The sequence below is a fragment of the Takifugu rubripes genome, chromosome 2 (assembly GCF_901000725.2).
Source record: "Takifugu rubripes chromosome 2, fTakRub1.2, whole genome shotgun sequence".
Taxonomy (NCBI): domain Eukaryota; kingdom Metazoa; phylum Chordata; class Actinopteri; order Tetraodontiformes; family Tetraodontidae; genus Takifugu; species Takifugu rubripes.
Window position 1 is genome coordinate 6,750,247 of NC_042286.1, and position 23,744 is coordinate 6,773,990.

General features: G+C 44.9%; 1 protein-coding gene and 1 long non-coding RNA gene across 3 annotated transcripts; one reads left to right on the plus strand and one right to left on the minus strand.

Moving 5' to 3' along the window:
* The first annotated feature begins 571 nt into the window (after window positions 1-571).
* On the plus strand, window positions 572-5,790 carry LOC115248910 (uncharacterized). The gene is made up of 5 exons (XR_003887634.1): window positions 572-601; window positions 1,598-1,862; window positions 4,268-4,407; window positions 4,873-5,155; window positions 5,230-5,790. It is a non-coding gene; the product is annotated as an uncharacterized lncRNA (long non-coding RNA).
* Window positions 5,791-5,821: 31 nt separating this feature from the next.
* LOC105418803 (uncharacterized protein C14orf132) lies at window positions 5,822-23,178 on the minus strand. 2 transcript variants are annotated; one of them, XR_003887633.1, is made up of 3 exons: window positions 22,830-23,178; window positions 6,663-6,970; window positions 5,822-6,069 (listed from the first exon to the last, which is right to left on the minus strand). XR_003887633.1 is itself a non-coding variant. In XM_029833012.1 (2 exons), exons 1-2 carry the CDS (start codon window positions 22,854-22,856, stop codon window positions 6,734-6,736), a joined length of 264 nt encoding a protein of 87 aa, XP_029688872.1. In that variant the 5' UTR covers window positions 22,857-23,177; the 3' UTR covers window positions 5,824-6,733. The 2 variants fall into 2 exon arrangements, 1 of the variants encoding a protein (XP_029688872.1); XM_029833012.1 differs by having other exon boundaries at window positions 5,824-6,970; window positions 22,830-23,177.
* Between the last annotated feature and the right edge of the window lie 566 nt (window positions 23,179-23,744).

Here is a 23,744-nt window from a genome sequence, read left to right on the forward strand (position 1 = left end):
ACCCTGATAATAAAGAATTACAAAAATCCCACCTGGAAGTAAAAAGCTGGACTAACTTTTCAGCATCATGGTGGGTCAGTAGTTTTCTAATCCTTGTAATGTTCCTCAGGTGAAAAAAGGCACTTCTAGAGACTGTTTTAATGTGTACTGGAAATAAATCGTCCCTTCTATAACCGCAATAAACCGTTCCAGCACTGTTGGTGCTGTTCTCTGATTGTGAGGTAAAACCAGTCTGCTTTAAACTTTTGTATGAATGAATCAGACCAGCATGAAAAACATGGATTTGGCTTCTCTGATGGTGTAGTCACCTGATTTTGAGGATTCCTCACGTTTGCGTTTATTGGAAGAGACGCCCATTTCTGCTCTGTACGACAGCTCAACAGCCAATGTTGCACAGTTGTTAGTTGTTAGTATATTGAGCAGGGGAACTTTGTTGACTATACCTTTGCCTTTCATGCCAAGATTCTTTCATCCATCTTGACTTTGATGTCTTTATGTATGTCTTTCGAAATGGCTTTGGTATTTCTTTAATGTTTTGACTCTGAATAAAGTCAATATGCTTTGATCCCAGCCATTGTTGTGTTTTGCTTGTCTATTCAAGGTAGTTTTCTTTGTCAACTGGACTGTTTTTCTTCTCTTTTGAAGACGTTTCGCCTTCTATCCAGAAGGCTTCTTCAGTTCTGAACTCGCTGGGTACAAAATATAGCCCTTTTGCAAGATTTGGACGACCAGTTTGCATTTATGGACAGAACCAGCTTGTGTTGGGAACAATGGTATTAAAAGCTGAGCTGTAATGGGATGTTATGGGGAATGTTGCTGCTCAGACATTTGTCCTGTTGTTCAAAATGAAAGAATGTGTAGCAGTACCTGCCCCCAGCTCGGCCAGACACGTGCCTCTAGTTGGCAATCTAGCCCAGGGGTCGGCAATGCAAACTGTTGAAAGAGCCATATTGGACCAAGAAAACAATAACAAATCCGTCTGGAGCCGCAAAAACTGAAATGCCTTATAATGAAGGCAACACATGCTGTAAGTGTCTATATTAGCTTTATTAGCCTACTATCAAAATGATAATTAGGCTACAAATACATAACGAGCATCCTGGAGCGAATGACGCACCACGTGACCACTCTGCTGTACGGTGGTGCTTTAAGTTTAACTTCCATTATAATGAGATGTGGAAATTAAATATTTATTATACAAATTTTTACAGCATTGGAAAACTTTAAGAATGTTTGTCATGTTTTTCCTCCTACAGAAATTATATTAAAACAAAAAAATATATTCACACATCTTTTCCCTATATTTGCTAAAGTTCCAGAGAGCCACTAGGGCGGCGCTAAAGAGCCGCATGCGGCTCTCGAGCCGCGGGTTGCCGACCCCTGATCTAGCCTAATAGTCTTTGGGGGAGGCTATAATAGGCCCTGCCTGCACACCACTCGCGTGTCGGTCGCTCGTCCTGAGACCTCCCTTGCTCTTGCAGTGTCTCTCCTTTCCTGGGTGGTTCTTTCCGTCGGCCTTCTGGGTGCCGCATCGCGTTTTGGTCCCTGGCTGGCAATGTCCTGTGGGTCGTTAAAGCATTCAAGATTTGTGTCACAGCAGGATTTGGTGCTGGCTTGCTGGCTTCCAGGCCCTTGGGCGCGGAGGTGACAGCTGGATTCATCTGGTGGCCGGGGGTTCCTCATCTTGGTGGCTGCCGTTCCCGCTGGACATTGACCTGGTGCGTTCGTTGGGCTCCTTGCACCTTCTCCTCGTTGGCGGTGGGATTTATCACCAGAGTGGGTGGTGATAGTTGCAGCTGCTGCATCCCTTGGACAGTGATCGTTGGTCTGTGGTTGGGCCTGACTCCAAACGAGCAACAGTGGTAAGGAAAAACTCCCCCTTGACAGGAAGAAACCTTGAGCAGGACCAGGCTCATGTAGGGGGGCCCTCCTGCTGATGGCTGGCTGGGTAGAGAGAGAGGAGAAGGGGGAGGACAGGTAGAGGAGAGAATAGGCATAGATCATAGAAAATGCATACAGAAATACATTGTATTAGGTAAAGTAAGCTGCCGGTAGAGTCAAGTTGAGTGGCTCAACAGGGTCGGAGGTCAGTATGCAGCTCTGAAGGCGGCGATACCTGTAGATCAGGGGTGCCCACACTTTTTCAGCATGCGAGCTACTTATAAAATGACCAAGTCAAAATGATCTACCCACCACAAAAATGCAAAACATCTAATTATTTTCAAATGTACTGAGGATTCTTTGTATGTACAATGTACAGTACGTTGATGTACCATAACCAAATGAGCCAATATTGCAAAACACACATAATAATTAACTGGCCAGGGACTGCAGATGAAAACTAGCCTTCTGGCTTATTCTGGCTTCTTTTGTAACCTGTGAAATCATGTGTTTTATGAAATTGTACTGTCCCCTGTGAAATTAAAAAAAAGATCAAAGATCACTGATCTTAAAGAACAAAATCCACCATCTGTCATGTGTGGAAGGTAACCAGACTTTGAGTCTAAAACTAAATTAGTGACAGGGGTCATGATTCACATGGTTTTGTTGCCGTGGATATAAGATTTGCAGGGACGAGACAGCGTCTTCCCGACACACTTGCCAATATTTCAGAGTAGATGAGAGATCGACTTCGATCACACTCAGCTCTGACAGAACACCTGTCAGACGCTCATCAGCTCACAGAGAAATGGCCTCATTTTTCCTCCTTGATCCCGACCTTTCTCCCCCTCCTCTCCATTCTCCTGCACTTTTGCTCTTTTCACTCAGTCTGTCATCTCCTGTCAGCCCGTCCATCCATCCGTCCATCCTGGGTCCCACGTCCTCTCTGCTCAGTGGGTCCGGCATGAACCTCAGGAGTGGTTTCCACTGTAATTCTGGACTGTCGAGCGTGGAAGCGCTCTGTCTCTGCCAGTGGGTGCGTCATGCGGCCAGAGTGATACGTGTCAGTCTCCATGGTGACAGACCACCGGCACCGCATGCTGATGTCCAATCATGTTCGGTGTTTTGACAGAGCTATGGCAATGGTCTCAGGAGCCCTCCTCTTCTCTCTGAAGAGTTGTGGAGAATACATTTATGGCCCCTGGAGGAAAAAGTGTGTTTCTGGTGATCCTCTGTGCTGCAGCATGCTGCTGTAGATCTGTGCTACACCGGTGTGAGGTAGCAATATGGGCTACATAACAAAACAAGACAAACGGGAACATGGTTCATGTGTACGAGATGTGGCTCCAGGTGTCCAGGGATGCATCCATCCTGTAGAAGGGGCGGCTTTCTTATAGATTGACCATCCTACTTTCTAGGGAGGTTTTCTATATAGGATGACAGACAGAGATGGATGGGCTGTCTGTTCTGAATCTTAGAGGTGTGTGTGTGTGAGAGAGAGAGAGAGAGAGAGCGAGAGAGACAGAGATGCAGCTTCCACTCATCGGGGATACTACATCAAAAGAATGGCGCCCCTGCCCCTTGGTTGACGGGTGATGCTGTGTTTCCATCACGGAGTGACAGAAGTGAAGCTTTTTCAGGCTGCTGCATCATCAGGGGGCAGAGGGGCCAACAGCTTTACACCCAGGACTCCTCGTTCCCTCGCACACTCATTGTTCAAACGTGAGCGCATCCCAAATTCACACAAATGGGGTTGGATTGAAAAGTGGAATAAATCATCGGGAAAGCTTTCGGCTGTCACTTCATTTCAGAGGGAGAAATGCCGATTATCATTGAGGATGCATGAATTCAGTGGAACCACACGGCTGAATTTTTGTGTCGAATCACATGACATTGTGCTCCAAAGGCCTTCGTGTGCGGTGGCATAAGTGAGGTGAGGCTATCGGCAGAGTAATTAGAGGATGTTTTCATTTTGAAAATGAAAAGCTTAAATCACTCTCCTGGTGTTGTTGCCACCAGCTAACATGTTTCTTCATGCTCTCATCTGTTAGTCACTTTTAGCCGTCGGTAACCCAGAGTTAAAATCTCTTTTTATCGTGTGCTCCCTGTCAAATTCCTTGTCAGAGTCGATTACAGATGATGCAAGCTTGACATATTTCGTGCCACGCTCTGATGGCTGTCGCCATATCAGTGCCTCTGCGAATCAGGCACACGTGCGCTGGAGTGGAGCCTGTTGAGCCGACGGGAGCAAGCTTTTTCTTGGAAAGTGGCCCCGAGCAGCAAACATTGTCATCATGATACCCTTGTTAATGCTGATAACAACAGAATCCCACAAAACGGAAGGATTCACCGCTTGAATCTCATTATCTTCCATTGTTTTCTGCAGCCACGAGCCGCTTCTTCCAGGAGAAGGCGGTGTTTGACGTCTGCCGCCTGCTTTGCGAGCAGCTGATCCATGTTGATAAATGCTGGGTTGAAACCACTTCACCATGAGGAGGGCGAGCTCGCTCGCGCTGTTCAGCACAAGTCAGTAGCTCCGTGCATCGATCATGCTAACATTTTAGCATCCATTCAGGGCATCGTAATTGATGAAAGTGAAGGCAAAAATAACTTGTAAGTTTCATTAAATACACTTTTAAAACCTCCCGTTATAGTTATTACACGTGAATATTCATAATATTTATATTAATTTATAATGTGCTTGTTTATATATTCTTTCATTATCTATGACTGTGCTGCTTTTATGTGTATCTGTACCTGCACAAAGCTAAATTAGGAATATAGGGGTGCATATATGCATATATGTAATAATAATAATAATAATGTATAATACATTATTATTAACACAAGTCAGTCAAAAGGTCTAGCTTTTTATTTTTTAAACATTATTAAGCAACATCACACTCGCAGAAGCCCTGGTGGAGATCAGTAGTTCATTATTTTACATGTTCCACCATTGTGCATTTTTGTAATTATTGCACATTCACGCAGGTCCCTTCCGAGTGTCTGCAGTTGTGCGTTTCATCCTGATGGGGCTGAAGGAGCCATTGACCCTCCCTTGCCTCTAAAAGTCAGCAGCAGCCCAGCGTGTCCCTGGGGAAACTACGTTTTTCACAACCGACTTGCTCGATCGAATGAAGTGGAAAGGCAACGCGAGCAACATGAAGGCCATTTGAAGGGCATATCCCGCTCGACTTCATGTCCACCCCAGGTGCCTGTGTCAACGGCGATAAGGAAAGCCCACAGTTTCCCTCTCGCCAAATCTGTCGCTAAGGTGAGGTGGTGGCATCTGTTTGTGGAATTATGGATGAGATCTTTATAATTAATTAAAGATCGCTCTCTACTCAGGCTGAAGCGCAACAAACATCTCAAAAGAAGCCACAGCGGACTCAGTTAGGCTCATCCAGAAAGGCAAAATTTGAAGACTGGGGTGAGACACCATATAAATAAAGCGCGTCTGCGTATCTACTGTATGTGTGATGTAAACGGGATGCAAAATAAGCAAAAACAGCAGAACTGCACTGTCAGTGGAAACCAGCATAGAGACAGTTGAAGATCTGGGAGTGCAGAGGTCCACGGAGGGGTGTGCCGGCGCTGTTCCTAAACACGACTAAACTACAGCATGTCAGAATGACAGATGACGCCGTCCCGGCGTCGCATCAATCTTACCTGGTGGCGTCCGTCAGCGGCTCGATGCCAGGCGGAGGAAACACATCTACAGTTGGTCTTAGCACATCATTCCTTATTTGGTACCTAGGTCAGTGCATGTGGGGCTAAAGATGGCTCATTTGTCAACACGTGGACACAAAACCCATTAATACACAAATTTTAATAGCATGTCTTTACAAAAGGAGCATCATGTGTGGTTTACAACAAGTATACATTTTCTACATCGACCATTTATTAAAAATAACAGACCTTGAAAAGTCCTTCTGTACTGTACATTATATTAAGAATAACAGCAACTAGACTATTATTTATCTGGATCTCTCTTTACATGAGCACGGTACACGTAAAACAGTAATATTGTAATCCCCTGTGCATGAACATTTGAACATTGAACGTGTTAACAAGACAGATTTGTAATATTATTGGGCTCAAATCCCTGAATAAATATGAGTTAGCGGAAAAGAGGACTCTCATTTCACATTTTTCTTCCTCTCTTTGTCCGCTGGGTGGGGCAGAAACCTGTAAACGGATAATCCAAATTACTAATAGTTTATTGTCATTAGATATGCAGATGAAGTGTCTTCATTTAAGTCATCAGCCTTTTTTCATTCCATTATAATTCATCTTTGCTGTGGTGTTTGGGAGGACCTGATGCGAACAGCATCCCAGTACTTTTGATGTTTTAAAATTCGGCGTCCCTGTTCGGCTACATAATTAAACGGCACCATCCCAAATTGCTTAGCTGGGTGATGCTGAAGTCGGCACGGCCTGACCTGAATCTCTATTTCCATCTCCGCATTACAAATTGTAGGTGTTGTCTGAGGGGAAACACGGAAACAAACTTAAATAGAAAAAAAAGCTTCCTTCAATTCTCACTCGTGACCGCTTCGATGTATCTGTTTCAAACTAAGGAGCTGTCGTACACAAACTACTCTGTCAAACTCTGCAGTCCCTGTTTCCCTTGTTATATATATATATCTTATTATGTATAAATATAGCAGTAAATATAGTCTATGTGTGTAGCATTACAACGTCTGCAAGCCCAAAATGAGAGCCAAGAGAAAGAGATAAAGATGCAGAGAGACGATGTGTCTCACAAATCGTGTCCTGACCTGGGGGTCCAACGACACAGAAAAAGCAGGATGTGTGAGTCGATACGTGTGTGTGTTGCTGCTCGGGTTCATCAGAAAGTGAAGGCATAGACCACGCCCACGACCACTATGTTCCCGACAGTGGCGACGATGGCAATCCAGAGCCAGATGGCGTCGCTGGACATGGACTGCGACTCGTCCTGCTGGCCCTGGGCAGAGGCCGCTGAGGTGACGGCGTGGACGCTGGCCGAGGAGTTGAAGAGCGAATGCTCGCCGCTGTAGTCGTCGTTGGGGGAGGAGTCCATGAAGGCCCCCGTCATCATGGGGATCTGAGAAGTAACGATTTAGATAATTAGATAGTACTCACTGGTTAGAATTCTAACAAAATATGGATTTATGCTCATCCAGCACATGTGATTCTGCTATCAGACCCATGTCTGCAGAGTAGCATTTCAGGCCACTGCAGATCCCTTTGTAAACAATAAACATAATTTTTACAACTCTTCTTGACAGGATGGTGCGAAGTCGTGAACCACAAAATGCCGTCAATGCTTTTAATGACGCTGATGCTCTTGGATCCGCCAAAACCAGCTGAGGCGACCGAAAGTCTTAAGGCTAGCTACCATCAAATACCAAAGTCTAACTTTGTTAATAGTCCAAAAAAAAAAACCTCAGGGTGAGATTTTTCCCAACTGGTTAACAGTGTTTTTTGTAATAAAATAAGCTAATTCAAGGCTGCCTTACAGTCATGTACAGTGAGTCGAGTCCTCAAGAAGAATGATGCCATGACTGTGGCGCACAAGATTTGTTCATATTAGTCGAGAGTAAATGCAGCATGAAATCATTAATAAGAAGCTGGAAACCATGGAAAGCAAGCGGGATATATGTGTATGTATGTGTGTGTATGTGTGTGTGGCGCATCTTGATAAACATAGAATGGATATTTGACATGTGACTTATTACTAGGGAAATCCAGGTCCCGTGAAGGTGGAATCAACTGAACGCTGTAGTGCGCGTGCTTGCTTTAGTACATCAAATGTGCATCTCCATGGCGATGTATGTATATATAATTTGGAAGTGCATGAGAGGAGCATATATTGCTCTGGATGAGAAACAGGCCCCGCAGAAGATGTCGAAAAACAATGCTAAAAATACCTCGGAGGGATGTTGTTGGTTTCAAGCATACACAGAAATTCGCTTTTGCTTGCTCATTTGCTCACCTTCACTGCCTCGCACTCCTGTTTATAACCCCCCCCCCGCTTCACATAAACATGGGCTAATGCACAAAGACATGTCACGGACACACTGGCGCACGCACACGTACACACACACGGACACACAACACTTGTGGTCTTCCCTCGCACGGGGGAAAAGTCTGTTTTGAAAGCATTGTGCTGCTCTGTATTCATTGGCCCCTGGTGGTGAATAATGACATGACACATCCTGTGGAGCGCCCGCTGTTCACATGAGCATGATGAGGGCAGACAGGCATGCATGAAGTCCAGCAACCTGGATCTCAATGTATCCCCCCCCCCCCCCCCCCCCCCCCCACCTCATTCATTCCAACTACAACGCTTACATAACATGTTACAAGGTTGGTTTCCAGATATTATCTGCGATTCCCAACAGCAGTTTTGAGTTCCAGGGAAGACTTATTATAGCTGGTCCCCCATTTTCCCTTCTCCTGTACCCGGTCTATCAGCAGCATGAGGGTCCTTGTTATATGAGCCTTTTCCATGTTGCTTGTTTTGGACATGAAGGGAACTTGGTAAAAGGCCCTGGGTGGAATCAAACACAGAACCATGATTTGATCAGAATTGTGCTCGCTTCCCCTACAGATATAAAAACATTTGTAGTATTTCAACAATAATTATCTCCTGCTGGGTTTCTGATGTGATAATGATGGGACAGCGTGAGGCTGGGGAATGAGCTGAGGAGGAGCTGAGGGTGCAGCCAGGACTTATCACTTCAGGTTGCAGGGCTTTCACTCTGTAGCATCTTGGCCTCGATTGACATGCTAATTTTAAACCACAACGCCGTGATCTGCTGACAACCCAAAGCTGAGAATCCTATCATGCATTCCATCTTAATCTAACATTCGGTTAGATGATAACAGAAGCTCTCAACTCTGTCTGCATTCTTTATAATTATATTTTATGTATAAGTGACTCATTGTCTGCGGAAGTAAGCTGTTAGCATAAATGGAGAAGCTGGCTGAATAAAAAGTAGTCTCTGCTGGGAACATGTGTGGAAATATTCAAGCTGAGCCCAAATCTAAATATTTAATTGCACCGTTTCCCTATTTTGGGCCAAGAGGATGACCCAACGTGTCTGCAGCACGCAGGCAGGTGTTGCAGTTGCATGTCTGAAGTATCTTTAGCCTGGAAGGACGATGATACTACAGACATGAAGACACTTGCTCCACTCAGCCAAGCCCACAGCTCCCCTGTGGACGGGCACTAATGGAACAGAGTGAAACAGAGAAGCGGGGAAGGAGCATCCGAACACAAGCGAGCACTTAAGTGGTCAGAGAAGGTCAGCCTTAAGCAATGCTTCTGCAGAAGCCATGTCTGCTGACATATGTGGATTAATCACTTCTATTCCACTCCATAGTTTCCTAGAAGTCACACGCATTCATCTCTCCCGCACTAAAGTGGAGGAGTGGATAAATACCACATCCCAGACAAAAAGCTTTCTGGTAAACGTGTTAGAATTGAGTGTCCTGAACACAAATATCCCCTGGCAACGTGGTGAAGGGGGAGGTGATCGCATTACTCGGACTTATAAGATAGTTCCCTGAAACTTTAGATTAAACCTACAGGTACAGAGGTTCACACTTTATGATGCTGTCTCCAGAGTTTATATTTTCTAATGCATTTCACCCTCCCACCCCTTCCTGTACTTGCACCAAATGCTATAAAGCAAAGTGAGGGATTTCAGGAGTCAGGTAGTTTGCTTTGAGCTGGACCGTTGACTTTTCTGGTTCAGCCTCATCGTGACCAGCTAGAACCTCATTGGTCTGACTGAACTAACCAAAATCCTCATTTAGCCCAAATGTACACAAATTCAAGCAAATTCATTTCACGTTGAAGCACAACTGACAATGTCAACAAACGCTGCATTCCTACATGTCCAATGACATCGCAGTGATGAGGCGAAAAAAGAAAAATAGCTTACTCATGAAGACGTCCTTGAATCAGGAGTCATATCATTTAGTTCCTCAGCCAGAATATCTCTCTGACATATCGATCAACCAGGTTGGCCAAATTTTGGAGCTGAGCATAATTCATCTGGACTTCCTTACAGCAATTTGCAAGAAAAGGTGATTTGACAAGACAAGAATTTAAAAAAGACCCCAAATGTAACAACATACATAGTGCAGCAACCTGCATATAAGCCATAAAATAATGCATATATCTCTGCATAACTTTAAAGAATACCGTTTAAAACCTCATACCACCCTACAGCACAGGAAACTACCCACAATCCCTTTCCTTCCATTCGCAATAACACAACGGTTATCCCAGTCTGTGTCCCCGTACATCTCAGCCCAGCACGCCCTGAGGAGGTAGTGACGCTCTCCGTAATGCAAATGATCTGTTGTAGCCACTGACCAGGAAGGATGATGACGTTCTCCTCCTGAGCAGCTTTGATTGACAGGTTTTTAATGCGAAGGCTGTGCAAAAGTAATGTGTTCCTACATGGAAATTGAATAATTTATAGCAATTTTTTTTCTGATTTTCTTTTTCCTTGGAGGACAGCGTTGCAAACAGTCGTTTGAGAGAGGACAGGAAGGGGTTGTGCAGGGTGGAAAGTAGGCTGGTCTGAATAAAAGAAGCTGTTCAGAGTGAGGCTGTGGATTATTCAAACTAAACAGGACATTGGTTTACTCGACAGGCCTGTAACCACTAAATTTTTCAGGTGGATTTCTGTTAGTTCTTTGAGCAGCACTAAATAAGCTCCAGATTCCATGTTCAAAGTCACAAACTTGAAATGTAGAGTTTGAAATCCTTAAAAAACCTATTTGAGATGCTGAAAGACTGTGTGGTGGTGCAGTGAAGCCCTGTTCATTGTATGCTCTCCACCTGCTCCACTCCAAAAGGCTTCGATTTATTAGTCAAAGCTGTTCCCAGAGCTGTTCCACCCAACATGGGTGATCACAGCCATCGTGAACCATAATTGCTTCCCGTGGGATGTCACTCCCAGAAAGGACTCCTCGAAAAGCAACAACCAAACCCCGAAAAACTCTTCTGACGACAGCAAAGGCAACGCATACCTGAAAGCAGAAAGAAAAAGTCAGTTCTGTTCTCCAGGGGATAATAAAAAGGTCACCGAGCTGATCGATAAGCGCGTCCGTCTGGAGGAGGGAACTTCGAAGCCGTACGCGAGAGGATGGCGAGTGGGGAGGCGGACGGCTGCTGTTTGAGGAATGGGCTTTACGCTCGATATCACATGACCCATCAATGAAAACAAAGCCGTTGGCTTCAAACTGTCACAACAGTCTCTGGTGTTTCAGGTACGCCTCTGTTTGGACAGGTGTGAGCTCCCCTCCCCTAACAACGAGCTCTGAGTCACACACGCATTACAGAGAACACTGCATTATGTAATTACTATTTAATTATGTGTGTGTATGCAAATCTAAATCTGACCCTTTTGTGTGGCAACATCAGTGCTGCTAAATGATTAAACTATGCAACTACTCAGAAAAGGTGAATAGATAGGTGTTACGCTACATATGTAAGATTCCTCTTTTATAACACGCTGCTCGTTTTTTCCAGGAAAGGACATAACGCCTGCATGACCAGCACCAAGGTCCAGAACCTGGAGCGAGATGGAAGAAGCCGTTCGCACCTGTGCTTCTCCCGCAGAGCGCCCTGAGAGGTGCACTACAGAAGCTGAACCAGCAGCTACCTAATGCACACGGACATAATTGCACACAGATGCTGTTGTGCTGACGAGCTCGTTGGTCTGCTCGCCGCCTCAAAATCCAATCGCTGCCGCCACAGGTGTGGGCTGCTGCGCGGTCGGGATGAAAACGCTCGTTTACACGCGCAGCACTACCATCGATCCAGATGGAAGATAATCCACAATTTACTGCATATATACTGGTGCCAAGTATTCATCCCTTGGTTTCACTTTCACTGTTGAAAAGTGACCAAACAGCAAAATGCTGTAAAATGTGAATATAAGTTTTGTAGACTAAACTGAGACAATGTTGAAGAAACCCAAAAGCACCAACGGAGAATCGTTGTTTGGTTTGTTCATCTAAAACGAGGCAACATTTTGACAACCAAACTCCATCTCTTTGTGAGTAAAAGAGGGCGGGGTTAGCACAGGAAGTCACACCTCAGGAGCCCCGTTACGAGCTGTGCAAGTCCAACCCGAAGTTGTGTCCCCCAGTCTGCATTTGCAGCTTGTTCTGGATCAGATCCCTGTTACATCCGACACTTCCTGGGTTTTCTTCCGACCTCTGTTCCAGCTGTGCGCCGCACTTCAGCTCTCCCGGAGGAGCTGCAATAAATGTCAGTGTTTTGGGAGTGGGTGTTATCTATAACCCGCTCCTTGTGCGACACGACGCGCCACAGGCCAGGAAAATAAATAACAGGAAATTACAGCAGGCAGCATCTGAGGGGAGCAGCATGGAGATAAGAGTAGCTGCTCCATCCAGGCTAACAATAGATTTTATCTGAAGCACATACACAAGCCATCATGCCATAAATCTGCAGCAGAGATTTACAAACGCTTGTTCACCCACAAAAGGACCTACGGTTTCAGGTCTGCCTCCGACAAGCTGCGCAGATTTACAGCTGCTGCTTCATTGATTTCCTTATCTCAGTCAGCCGGCAGCACTCCTGTATAAATCTTGCCACTCAGCTGCTTACAGTAAGGAGCAAAGTGATGGTGGCTCAACACCCTGTGTGATGTGACCAATAAACGCACCTCATTTATGGTTTTGTGCACCTCACGGTGATGTTTGTGTAAATTATCTGCTGGTGAATAAAGCTGTTGGGACATAAAATCACTTGGGTCATGGCAGGCTCTTGAAGAAATACGAGAAAAGAAGGAGATAAAGTATGTTTGCATTTAGAAACTGATGCTCACTCAGGGAAGAAGTGATGAAAATGTTCCTGAAACTAACAACTAACAAAGAAGTTTAAAGAAACACTGATCTTCCTGGTGATCGCACCACAAAAAGAGCTAAGCTAGAGACTTTATAGACATTAAACAGTGACCCCTGCCATTTTTTAATATTCTATATTCCTCTTTCATGATGGCGCTGGTGGTGAAAGCCAGCGGGATGAATTTCTGCTCATGCTTTATTCATCAATGACACATTCGGCGTTTTGAATTCAACTATTTGGCTGGATTTGGGGTATAAACTTGCCCCCGTGCATTCAGCCCCGAGATTCTGCTAAATTTAAATACCAAACATTTAAAAAGCCCCCAAAACACTACAAGAATGGTTTCAGTTGCAAATTAGATGCAGATCATTTCACTTCTGTGATATTTTTTTTTCTTTTTCGGAGTGCTTTAAATTATTTACTCGGGCTTTTTAGAATAATGTTTTACACAGAAACATGTATTAATATGTGAATAACCTGTCTTAGAGATTATTTTATCATCCAAGATCATCAATTCTAACTCCATACATTATTTACGGGGTCTTGAAATCAGATGTTTGACGTACTTGAAACCAAAAAAGACCAATTTTAATCTCTAAATACGCGACGCTGGTTGGAAGGGGGGGGGGCACATTGGGCTCTGTGCACACATGTCAAAATATATCAAGCTGCCTGCTCATTTATTTTGCATTGCGGACAATTTCATTTAAAGGGCGCCCAGAGGAGTCACACTTTGCCTCCTTCATGTTTCATGGACAAAATCCTCTCTGTGGAGTGTTGCTGCTGAAGCGTCAGTACCAACCTGAATCTTCAGTGTGAGTATTAAACATCATCCCCGAATGTCCAACTATCAACTTTAATTCACCTTCGTTTAAAGGAAGGTAATGTAATAAAAGGGGGTTATTTGCTTTGAAAAAAAATGATTGCTGTAAAGTTTTGGTCTTCATTTGTTGTATTGTCATAACTTACAATTCAGGAAAACAAAGTGAGTTAATGATAAGAAAATGGACATTTGTCCTCCTGTAAAGCTGTGAAAGTTGTGGATCATTGTCCATGTCCAGGTGCTGCTGTGTCCAAGCGTGCACACTCACAACCAATGCAGAGAAATTTAAGTTGCAGTGGAAAACTTGAACTGAATGATGCAGACCTGAGGGCATGAACTGAGTCGAGAGCGGGCATTAAGACCATCACCTCACCCCCTCAGGAGGTCAGCACACCCAGCCACCATGTCATTCCTCCGGTTATGAGGCTCTCAATGCACCCCCGCTTTTATTAATTTAGCTCTGTCTGCTCTAACCTTGTCATCAACGGCCTCAGACGTCATTCTTTCCAGCTCCCAAGGCTGCAACAGTTTCAGAGCTGCAGAGTCGCTCCTCTGTCCCACAAAGGCAAATGTCAGTTCCTCAAAACGCAAGCATGAAAAGATCAGAATGGAGGAAATGTACTTGTTCCCTTTCACTGGATTTAGCTTTTGAATGGCGGAAAAAATAATCCTCGACATTAAAAGGTCAGCAATTGGGAAACACTGACCAACTAACTGTAAGTCATTGACCTCCGAGCGTCCGTGTAAATGGACAGTCATCTTCTCCCCGTTTTGCTCCGGCGACGGCAACAGCTTGATGACAGGGCCTCCGTGAAGACATGGGCACAACAGCTTTTGACTTTTGATGGATCTCTTTTTCCCTCTGACATTAGCCAAGAGCGGCCCCGAGGACAAGATGCTAACCCTTTCCCAGAGCTGACCAGCTGGTCGGAGTGAACGGTCAGATGGTGCTGCGGGCAGAGCGCGTCTGGAAACATTTTATCATGATACAATGATTTCAGCCACCAAGCCAGAAACATAAACTCAATTTTTAAAAAAAATAAATGAAAACCAGGCTGCTTGGAGGAGCTTCAACTGCCACATTTGCATGTTGGCACATCCAGATTTGTGCTTCCAAACTAGGGTTCCTCATGTTAGCTGAAACTCTATAGCTTGTACAGCCTGCACAGAGTGTTTAACACTTTTTAACCTCTTGTATAATCTGTGTGTCCATATATCTGCACCTTTCTTCTGTATTAACACGGTAATGGCACATTCTACAGCTAAAGGTCTTCTGCATCATCTCACGCCACATGATATATTCATATTAACATTTATAACCCGTGGCAGACGCGGGCGGGCTAGCCTGTGTCATCCTGTAGGATAACTCCACTGAGAAATTGGACTGAATGGTAGCAGAAGTTATTTTAAAATGACAGAGCCAGATGGAGCAAATTTGCCTCGGTGTTGCAAGCATGAAACATGCATATCAGGCATACATCCTGATGGCCTCCGTGTGCACACGCAGCGGCCTGATGCAAGGTTTTTTGAGGTGTGTCTAACTGTTACAGGTTGTTGTGACGGAATAGGTTTCTCCTTTGACCAGTTTCAGGGTGTTGTAGCCAATGTTGTAGATCCTATTGAACAACTGCTCTTTCGGTCCAACATAAATCACCACTGAATTCCTCCGAGTCCCCCTGGCTGCTGTTTTTCTTCTGGATTTTGCTTATAAAAGCCTCCTTTCAATTATACCGTATTGGCCCGAATATAAGACGACCCTGATTATAAGACGACCCCCTCTTTTTCAAGACTCAAGTTTGAAAAAAGACTTTTTGAACACCAAATGTCATTTTTATACAGAAAATAATTACAGTACATCTGAAACAAATGATTATATCTTCGACCCACTTTTCTCCAGATTGTCGCTACATTTCTCTATTTTCTGTTATCTCTTCTCTTATTTTCTTCTCTTTTCTTTCTTATCGCTATTTTTTTATTTTTCTTCTTCGTGCTACCGCTATTTTTATTTTTCTTCTTCGTGACAGGGGTTCGCTTTGGCCTGCGACGTTAAGTTCAGCATTCGCTTTAAATATATATGGCGCCATCTAGCGTTGTGAATGGGTATAATGTCTAGACCGCGAATGTAAGACGACCCCCACTTTTTCAGTCTTATTTCAACGCAAAAAACACCGTCTTATATTCGGGCCAATACGGTACTTCCCCTGCTCCTTCCCTCTCCTGTGTAATCATGTCTTTGCCGTCGCCACAAAGTGTCAATCTCATACAAAAATGTGATTAATTGCCCCTCCTGCGTACGTTCCCAAGCCCCACAACATGCTGTCAAAATGGGTTTGACAGCATGTTGTGTTCTTGGCTAAAAGGGTCTAAAACACAAAGTGGAAACTTTGTGTTTAGACTGTGTTTTGTGAGTGGAAGACTTGATTTCCCCGCATGCACGAAGACATCCAAGCGCAAGTGCAGTTGATTTCCCCTTGTTGTTGCCATGGTAATAAAGCTTAAGTCTTTCTTAGGAAAGAAAAATAGGATTCTTTCTCGCTATATGTGATTATACGTCTTTAAACTCAACCTGCCACCTCCAGCTTCCATCCTACCAGTCCTGATGGAGCCAGAAAGGTTTCTCACTTATACAAAAGCTGGTTTTGCATAACAAGTGGGGCTGTAATTAACTGTAATTTTTTTTTTCTGTGGTGGGAAAATTGCCTTCAGCGTATCAACTAGAATGAAAATCTGTGTGCCGCTGCCCGGGTTTCTGGTGCTCCTCTTCAGGTTAGCATCAGTGCTTTCTGTCTTTGTGATTCTCCTGTAGGAGATGGTGGAGGTGGGGGTGGCGTGGGTGGAGGTGGGGGAGTGATGAGCCTGTCACGCCAGTGCCATGTTGGCCTAGTTACAACCTTTTCAAGTACTGTAACACTGTCAGACTAACAGCCCGGCAGTGGTTGTGTTTGCTCCCTGTCTGTGATTCCCTTCAAGCACGCTTATATTTATGGTTCATATCCACAAAAGAACCACCATATATACCAGTTATTCATTTGCAAATCTAGAATAGATTCAATATACACTTGCACTCGGCCATCTATAAATAGATATCATATAAATCAAAGTCAGGAGGCAGGAATTAAACTAATCAATTACGGTGTGTGCAAAGATCGTTAGCCTCCGCTGCTATAGCAGTTTTTTTTTCCATTTTTTAGGTGGTGGCAGGTTAAGGATAATTCTACACAGTGGCAATGCTGTGGAGGCAGTGTGATGCCTACAGAGTAGCTGTAAACCCAAACAGATGCGTGATCTGCACCACAGTTCCAGCTGGTACCGGTCAAAACACAGAGAAGCTCAATACTCATTAATAAATGCTGGGCTTGGTTAAAAAAAAAAAAAAGAAAAATAATAAACTGTTGCTCTTCTGCCAACAGGATCAGGGTGAACAAAGGTTAAAAGCAAACTAGCAAAGAGAAAAGAAAAGAATCGTAGCTGTGATTCTCTTTTCCACGACCGCTCGCGAGCAGCATCAATTATTCAGCGCTTTAAGAAAACTCCACCTTAGTGTACTTCACTCATGTGTAGCAGCATTCCGAATGATTTCCATAAGTAATATAACTGACTGTACTGTAAGAGCCCGATATGTCATCTGGTCATTAAAGCTGCATCCGTCCACAATAAAAAGGTCACAGTGAAATCAGCTCTCAGCAGAGCGTCCAAAGAACAGCCGACCTTGGCGCCGCGTGACCAAAATAGATGCTCGAAATGTGATCATGCGGGGGGAAAAAATCAACATCTGGTTGGAATGTTTTGCAGTTTAATGCAGGGGGCGGGGTGGGTGGGGTGGGGGTGTAAATTGTGTTTTGATGAGTTCATCAACGGGGAAACTGGAACAAGGGCATTTTTAGAGTGAGCCAGACGACACCAATGGGCTATGAGACCAGAATATAGTCACGTAATCCGGGATAACACCGTTCCGCAGGGATGCAGTCAGACACAGATACAGCCGGAGCCGCTTAGAACATTGGAAGCAGCAGCATTTTCCCACTGTGGAATCTGTGTTCGTGATTGTCTAAGGAGAGCGAGTTAAAAAAGAAAAAAAAGCTTAGCATCATTAGCATCCCGACAATTTCCTACGAACAGACACAAGGTCAGTCTCAAGGAGCGAGGCGCACTTAACCAAATCAAATCAAGAGAAGAGCGGTTGTTGGTATTCAAGGAACATTGTTTGAGACCACAGAGCTGGAAAATAAACTCTTCCCTAAATGCTAATAAATAATATATACAGAAAAATAGGTTTCAATGATGTCTAAACCCCCACAAAAGGACTCTTTAACAGGACTTGTCTAAACCATCCAGTGGAACCACTTTAATTGACTTCAAATGAGGAAAAAACTCAAATAATTCTGTTATTCTAGCCCCCTCACAAGACCCAAACTCCATAATTATGGCAATAAAGTGCTGCTGCCGCGGTATTAAGCTCCATCCACAATTCAGCAATGATTCAACGGTGAGTCATCGGCACCTGCCCGTCTCCACATCCACGGCCGCAAATTTCCAGAAAAGTCCCCCCCTTTCATATTAAAATCTCTGCGCATGAGCTGAAGCTAAATATGGCTGGTCTGTGAGCCCTGGTCTGCGGTCGGCACAAAATAGCAGGGCCGCATCCAGAAACATGTCGAAACAAGGGGATAACAGGGCCGTGCACTGTGGGGGGACGGGTTGGGGGCATAGATTATTTATGTGGGAATACATAATTCATTGCTTCTGAATATCAAAGGGGCTGCTGGCATCGTGCAGTTAGGTCTATCAGGGAAATATGTTATTGCTTCATACTTCTGTCACAGGCCATTAGCGTTTCCCTCTCGTTCTCCCCGGGACTTCCTTCAATACGCAATCGATCATTTCAGGTGCACAGACGTCGCCGTCGACGATGCAAAAAGTGGTTACGGCGAGAAGCTGGGACAGTGTTGTAAACACTGAATTTGACATTGACAGGGAGAGGGGTTGTTCTCTCCTTTCTCATCGATCGGCACTTAACCTAATTATTCTCAGGTTGCCTGGCAATAATTGATTGTGATTGTTTTGTTTCGCATGCGACGGGGGCAGGTTGTTTTCCCTCAGTTTGGTGTTTGTCTCAGCCTATCGGGTATCGATCGGCACCCTTTGCTGAGCTCTCATTTCCACACTGGCAGGACTCGCTTGATGGTTGCTTTAGGTTCAAACCTGTTATCTTTCACATTAATGTGTCTTTTCAGCTGTAGAGAATCTAAAGCTGGACTTCCTGACCGAGACGCTCCTGTCACATCTCGTCCCATCACCGAGGCGCTGATCCTTCCTCCACGTGTCACCGGACCGTTCGGTAAACACGCCGGCCGGGATGTCGGTGAGGTCATAGCGCCTTTTGACCTTCTCATGTTAAACATGTATGAGTGATTCTTTTTGTCATGTGCTTCCTCGCCCTTTCCGGAGCTGTCCGTCACTGCTGAGGCGCTCCTTGAAAAATCAGCTGTCCCTCAGACTGAACCGAAGGGATGGACGCCACGCCACGCCGCGCTAACCGCCCGAGGAACTGATGTCAGCAGTTACCAGTTTTCCTCACTTGGAGTCTTGGTAAGATTACAGATGTATTCAGCCTGTGCTGTTAGTCATTTTTAAGCTAACAAAGCAGCTTATATGTCAATATTGACACAGTGTGCTGATTACTAACTGGTAATATTGCAAGTGTCCATCAACTTCTAATAGGAAGCAAGATTTTAGAGACTGTGATGGAGGGGCTTCAGCTGGGAGCCACCTTGGACCAACATCAAATGTGATGTCCCTCAGACAGGACGGATAAAACACCCACCCTTTTAAAATAAACAGTGCACGTCACCTCACTAAGGTGCCGTAGAGCTGCAGCTAATTTTGTATAATCGCTGTTCTGGGGGGGCCACCTTGAATTAGGCAACAAGGCTGCTTGGCACCAGCAACAGATGTCAAAGCCAAAAACACAGAGCCGCTGCTTCCCCCACTGAGGGTGATAATTTTTCTCACTTAAGCTTGAAACTGATCCGGGATCTGCAGAGCCACCTGTGGGGACAGGGACTGTCCTTAATTTGTATTGGAGGTTGCAAACTTTTGTTCTGAATGAGTCTTAACTTCAGCAACACTGACCTCTTAGCAGTGAGCTCCATTGTTCTAATTCCAACTTCTGCTCGCTGTGATCTCCCAGCATGACCCAGATGGACCTGGAGGATGGGGGCGGGGGGGGATACAGACAGCCTGACCTCTGCTTCACCCTCGCAGTGAGAACCCTCTCTAAATAATAAAGCATCACTATCAAATTAAAACTTTGTGTCTGTTTTTGTCACCAGGAAGGGGTCGAACTCAATGGTGACATCTTCAATGAGATCTCGCCTGGAAGCTAAACGAAGTGCAACTGCAGCAAAATGAGATGACCTCACTTCCTGCTTCCCCGCTGAAAATAGATGAAAGGAAAGGCCAACTGGAGTCATCGATCATTCAATCGCGCAGCGTCGTCTGATTGGTATAAGGCGATTACTTTCGCAGGCTTTTTTAGAACACGCCGGGTCATAAAAGTGAACAACTGAAAAACATCGGCTTTAATATAAATCCGATTGTTGAGAATACAAATAAAGGACCAGGGGAAATGAAGTCGGGGATAAACAAGCCCGGGAGCTGTTATTACATTCTTCCAATTCGCCCCCACAATGGAGAACGAGGAGCTTTTTAGTTTTAAGTCTGGCATGAAGAATCCACAATGAGATAATGTGATTACATAATTTCATTTTTGTATGCAGAGCAGAGACGCTCTTGGATTGCTTCAGAAGACGGTTGTAACGGGAAAATCCAAATGGGATCCTTGCATTTCTTATCAGGAGTTTCTGGTGCCGCTCTTCATTCCTTCCTCAACTTTGACCCCAAGATCCTTTTGCAAATGGCGTAGGGCGGGGTGTGCTGCCAACATTAATGAATTAACTCCCTTAAAACATCACATTAAAGCCATCGGCTTTAATTATTGTAGCCTTGTTGCCTTTAATTTGCCTCCAACTGTCTCGGACGAGTCCCTCAAGAGCTGCTACTGCTGCTGCTGTGGGTAAATACAGACAACTGTTTGTGTTCATGCTGTCAGCCGCATCTCCATCCTCATCCGTTCCCTCTCGTCTGTCCTTGCTGGCAGAAGAGGAGATGCACAGCCCTGTCAGGACCAAACGACTCAGAGCCGCGGCTTGGATGCATAAGTAATTGAGTGATGAGAGAAGCTGATGGCCTGTCATGAGAAGACAAAATGTATGACGTGAGAGAATGGAAAAAGACCTAGTGTGTCTCGTGTGGTTGATGGCTCTGAAATGCAATTAATGAATAGAAAGGAAGCACGCGTGGGGAATTGGAGGAGTTTGCACGCGCTAAAGTGAGAATGCGAGGGCAGCAGGGTGCCATGTACAGGAGAGATAGAGCCTTCAGGGGCTCTCTGTCTCTGGCAGATCTGTCATCTGAAACGAGCGTTAGATGGGCAAAATGCCCAGAATGGCTGAGTCTCAGTCTGTCTGCGACACATGGAAGTGGCTCCTTTCATATGGTCCCACATCTGCCACGGCACGCTAAAATGTCCTCGCAGTGTGCAGCCGGGACTGAGCCCACGTCAAACTAATGATATCCCATTTCTTGCTTTGGAATTGAGCTTTCGGACGGGCTCTGATTAGCACTCAGCTGCTTCCGTCTCCCCGGCTGGACGACGGGGTGCCGCCTCTTTCGCTCCAGCGAAGTTTCAAATCAGCCATTTAAATGCCAACAATTAGCCACACATGCAAGAGGGAGCTCAGTGAGCAGCGATAAGGACCAGCGTCCGCTGCTGCCGAGGGACCAGCAAGCATGTTCTCCCAAGCTGGCAGTCAGGTGAAGACTGTGGAGTCCGCTCTCGAACCTGCAGAGATGTTTACCCGACTCCATTAACAATCATTGCAGAGCGACTCGGGCAACTGGCATCGTTTGCACATGAGAGAAATTGGCCATTAACCGTCGGAGAGAGCTGTTTGCTGCTGCGGTGGGGGGTATACTCATTTGTCTTAATGGCCTATTTTATATATTATATGAGTTTTGATCTTTAAATCAATGGGATCTTCTTCATCCATATTCTCATTAAATTACTGTGGACCGTTCAGCATCAGTGGGGGGGTAGTATGACTCATGCTGGGTGTACGTTCTTTGTATCTCAGTCCACACAAATGTTTTAGATTTTATTAGATCCTTCCGGTTTTGTTTTCTTATCAAAAGGCTCCTTTGTCACACTGGAGGATTATTTCTGTCTTTTTTTTGACATTTTTGGTCAGTGGCATGACGATGCCAAAAACTTGGATGCTCTGGGCAGACAGTGGTGGATTTGAACTGTGATCATCTGTTTGCCCCCTAAGAGACACAACAGAGTGGACTGGATTTCCTGGCTGCAAAGATTATTTAGCTCTAGTAACAGTTTAAATTCTCTGTGATGTAAGAATTTGAAGAGTATAGCAGTTACAGCAGTGACACCTCAGCTCTCCCAGCAGCAGCAGCAGCAGCAGCAGCAGCAGCAGGTTATACGAACGACCAAGCACCTGCTGTTTCCTGTCTGTGAGGCCCCCGACTCTGCAGCTGCAGCATAAAACTTTGTGACATTCAACGACTCCCACTCACACACAAGAATACGTAGCCCTCCGCCGCCAGTCAGTAAGCTGCCAGCAGTCAGCCTCCTTCAGTGCGTCGCTCAGCCCGTCTGCTGCGCACTGTTTTTAGAAGCAGCAGATTAAGCCCTCGGGGAGCGTCACCAGTGGAGTGATTACAAGTCTCCCAAAAGTTTGCACAGCAGCAGTGAATAACTGGCTTGGTTTTTACTGCAACCCCTCACCCCCCCCACTCAGCTCAGAGTGTCCAAGAATGTGTATTAGGAGGCTTGTTTTATTATTATTATTATTATTATTATTATTATTATTATTATTATTATTATTATTATTATTATTATTATTATAACAGAAGAAATAGAGGCTCAGTTGGCAAAATCCAACTCTCATATTAAAGCGGTTTAAAACACTCTGTTGATTTGGACATAACATCTAATTTTTCAAGTTGAGCGGAGGCTGGGAAAGACAATAACGCAACGGCAGCATGTTAAATTAATCTGCAGCAAATATTATTCAGTGCATGTTAAATAACTTGTAGCTCGGCCACGCCCATAAATTTACCGGGCAGATTAAAGTTGAGACAAAGGAGAGAGGAGGAGAAACGTCTCACCTGCGCGGCCATGAATGACAGATCCATAATGCTGCTCCGGTCAAGCCAACGCACTCAGCAGGAGATGCAAACGTGTGAAGCTTCTCCTCTTATTCCTCGGCAGATCATTTGCTTTCTTCTCCTTTTCTGTTTAATTAATTCCCTGCAAGTTGGCGTCTTTCATGTAAGGAGCATGCTGAGGATGGAGGAGGAGAGCGAGGAGGAGGAATGGATGTAACAGAGGAGCAGCGAACGGAAGCACGGGCAGATGGAGAGATGAAGTGATGTGAGTCGGGATGAGAGTGAGAGGACGGAGAGAGAGAAGAGAGAGGGAGAGGAGAGACGCCCGATCTGGATTATTGTCACATATAACGAAGGAGGTGCAATTCTCTCCACCCCCCCCCCCCCCCTTCTCTCTCCCTCTCTCTCTCGCTCTCTCTCTCTCTCCCCTTTCTGTGCCGCTCCAGCTTGATCTTCCTCCTCTTCAACTTTAAAGGTGCAAACATCGTTCCATCAGCATCAGCGGTATTTATTATCATCTCCAGAACAAATAGACATTGATGGAAGTCTTGCTTTTATCTGAATATCTACCAGTAAAAAGCAAAATACAATCTACATCTATCAATCAGGGACTGTGCTCAGTCCACATCCAAGCAAATGTCATTTTCAAAAATAATTGCATTCTCTCAGATAATGACAAGGTCAAAACTTGATATTCTTTGAAATGTGCACCAACAAAAGGATCCTAATGCTCCTATAATGTGAGCACTTCCTAATAAACTCTATTAACCTCTTTCCTGGTGGATTAGTGGATTGCACTGGGCTTAATTACACAAGTACACCGTAATGCAACGACCTGAACACCCATTACTAAACAAATAGGGGTGCCTTTGTTTTCTCCAAGGTTTATATAGCCTTGCATTTTGCCGGCGGTGT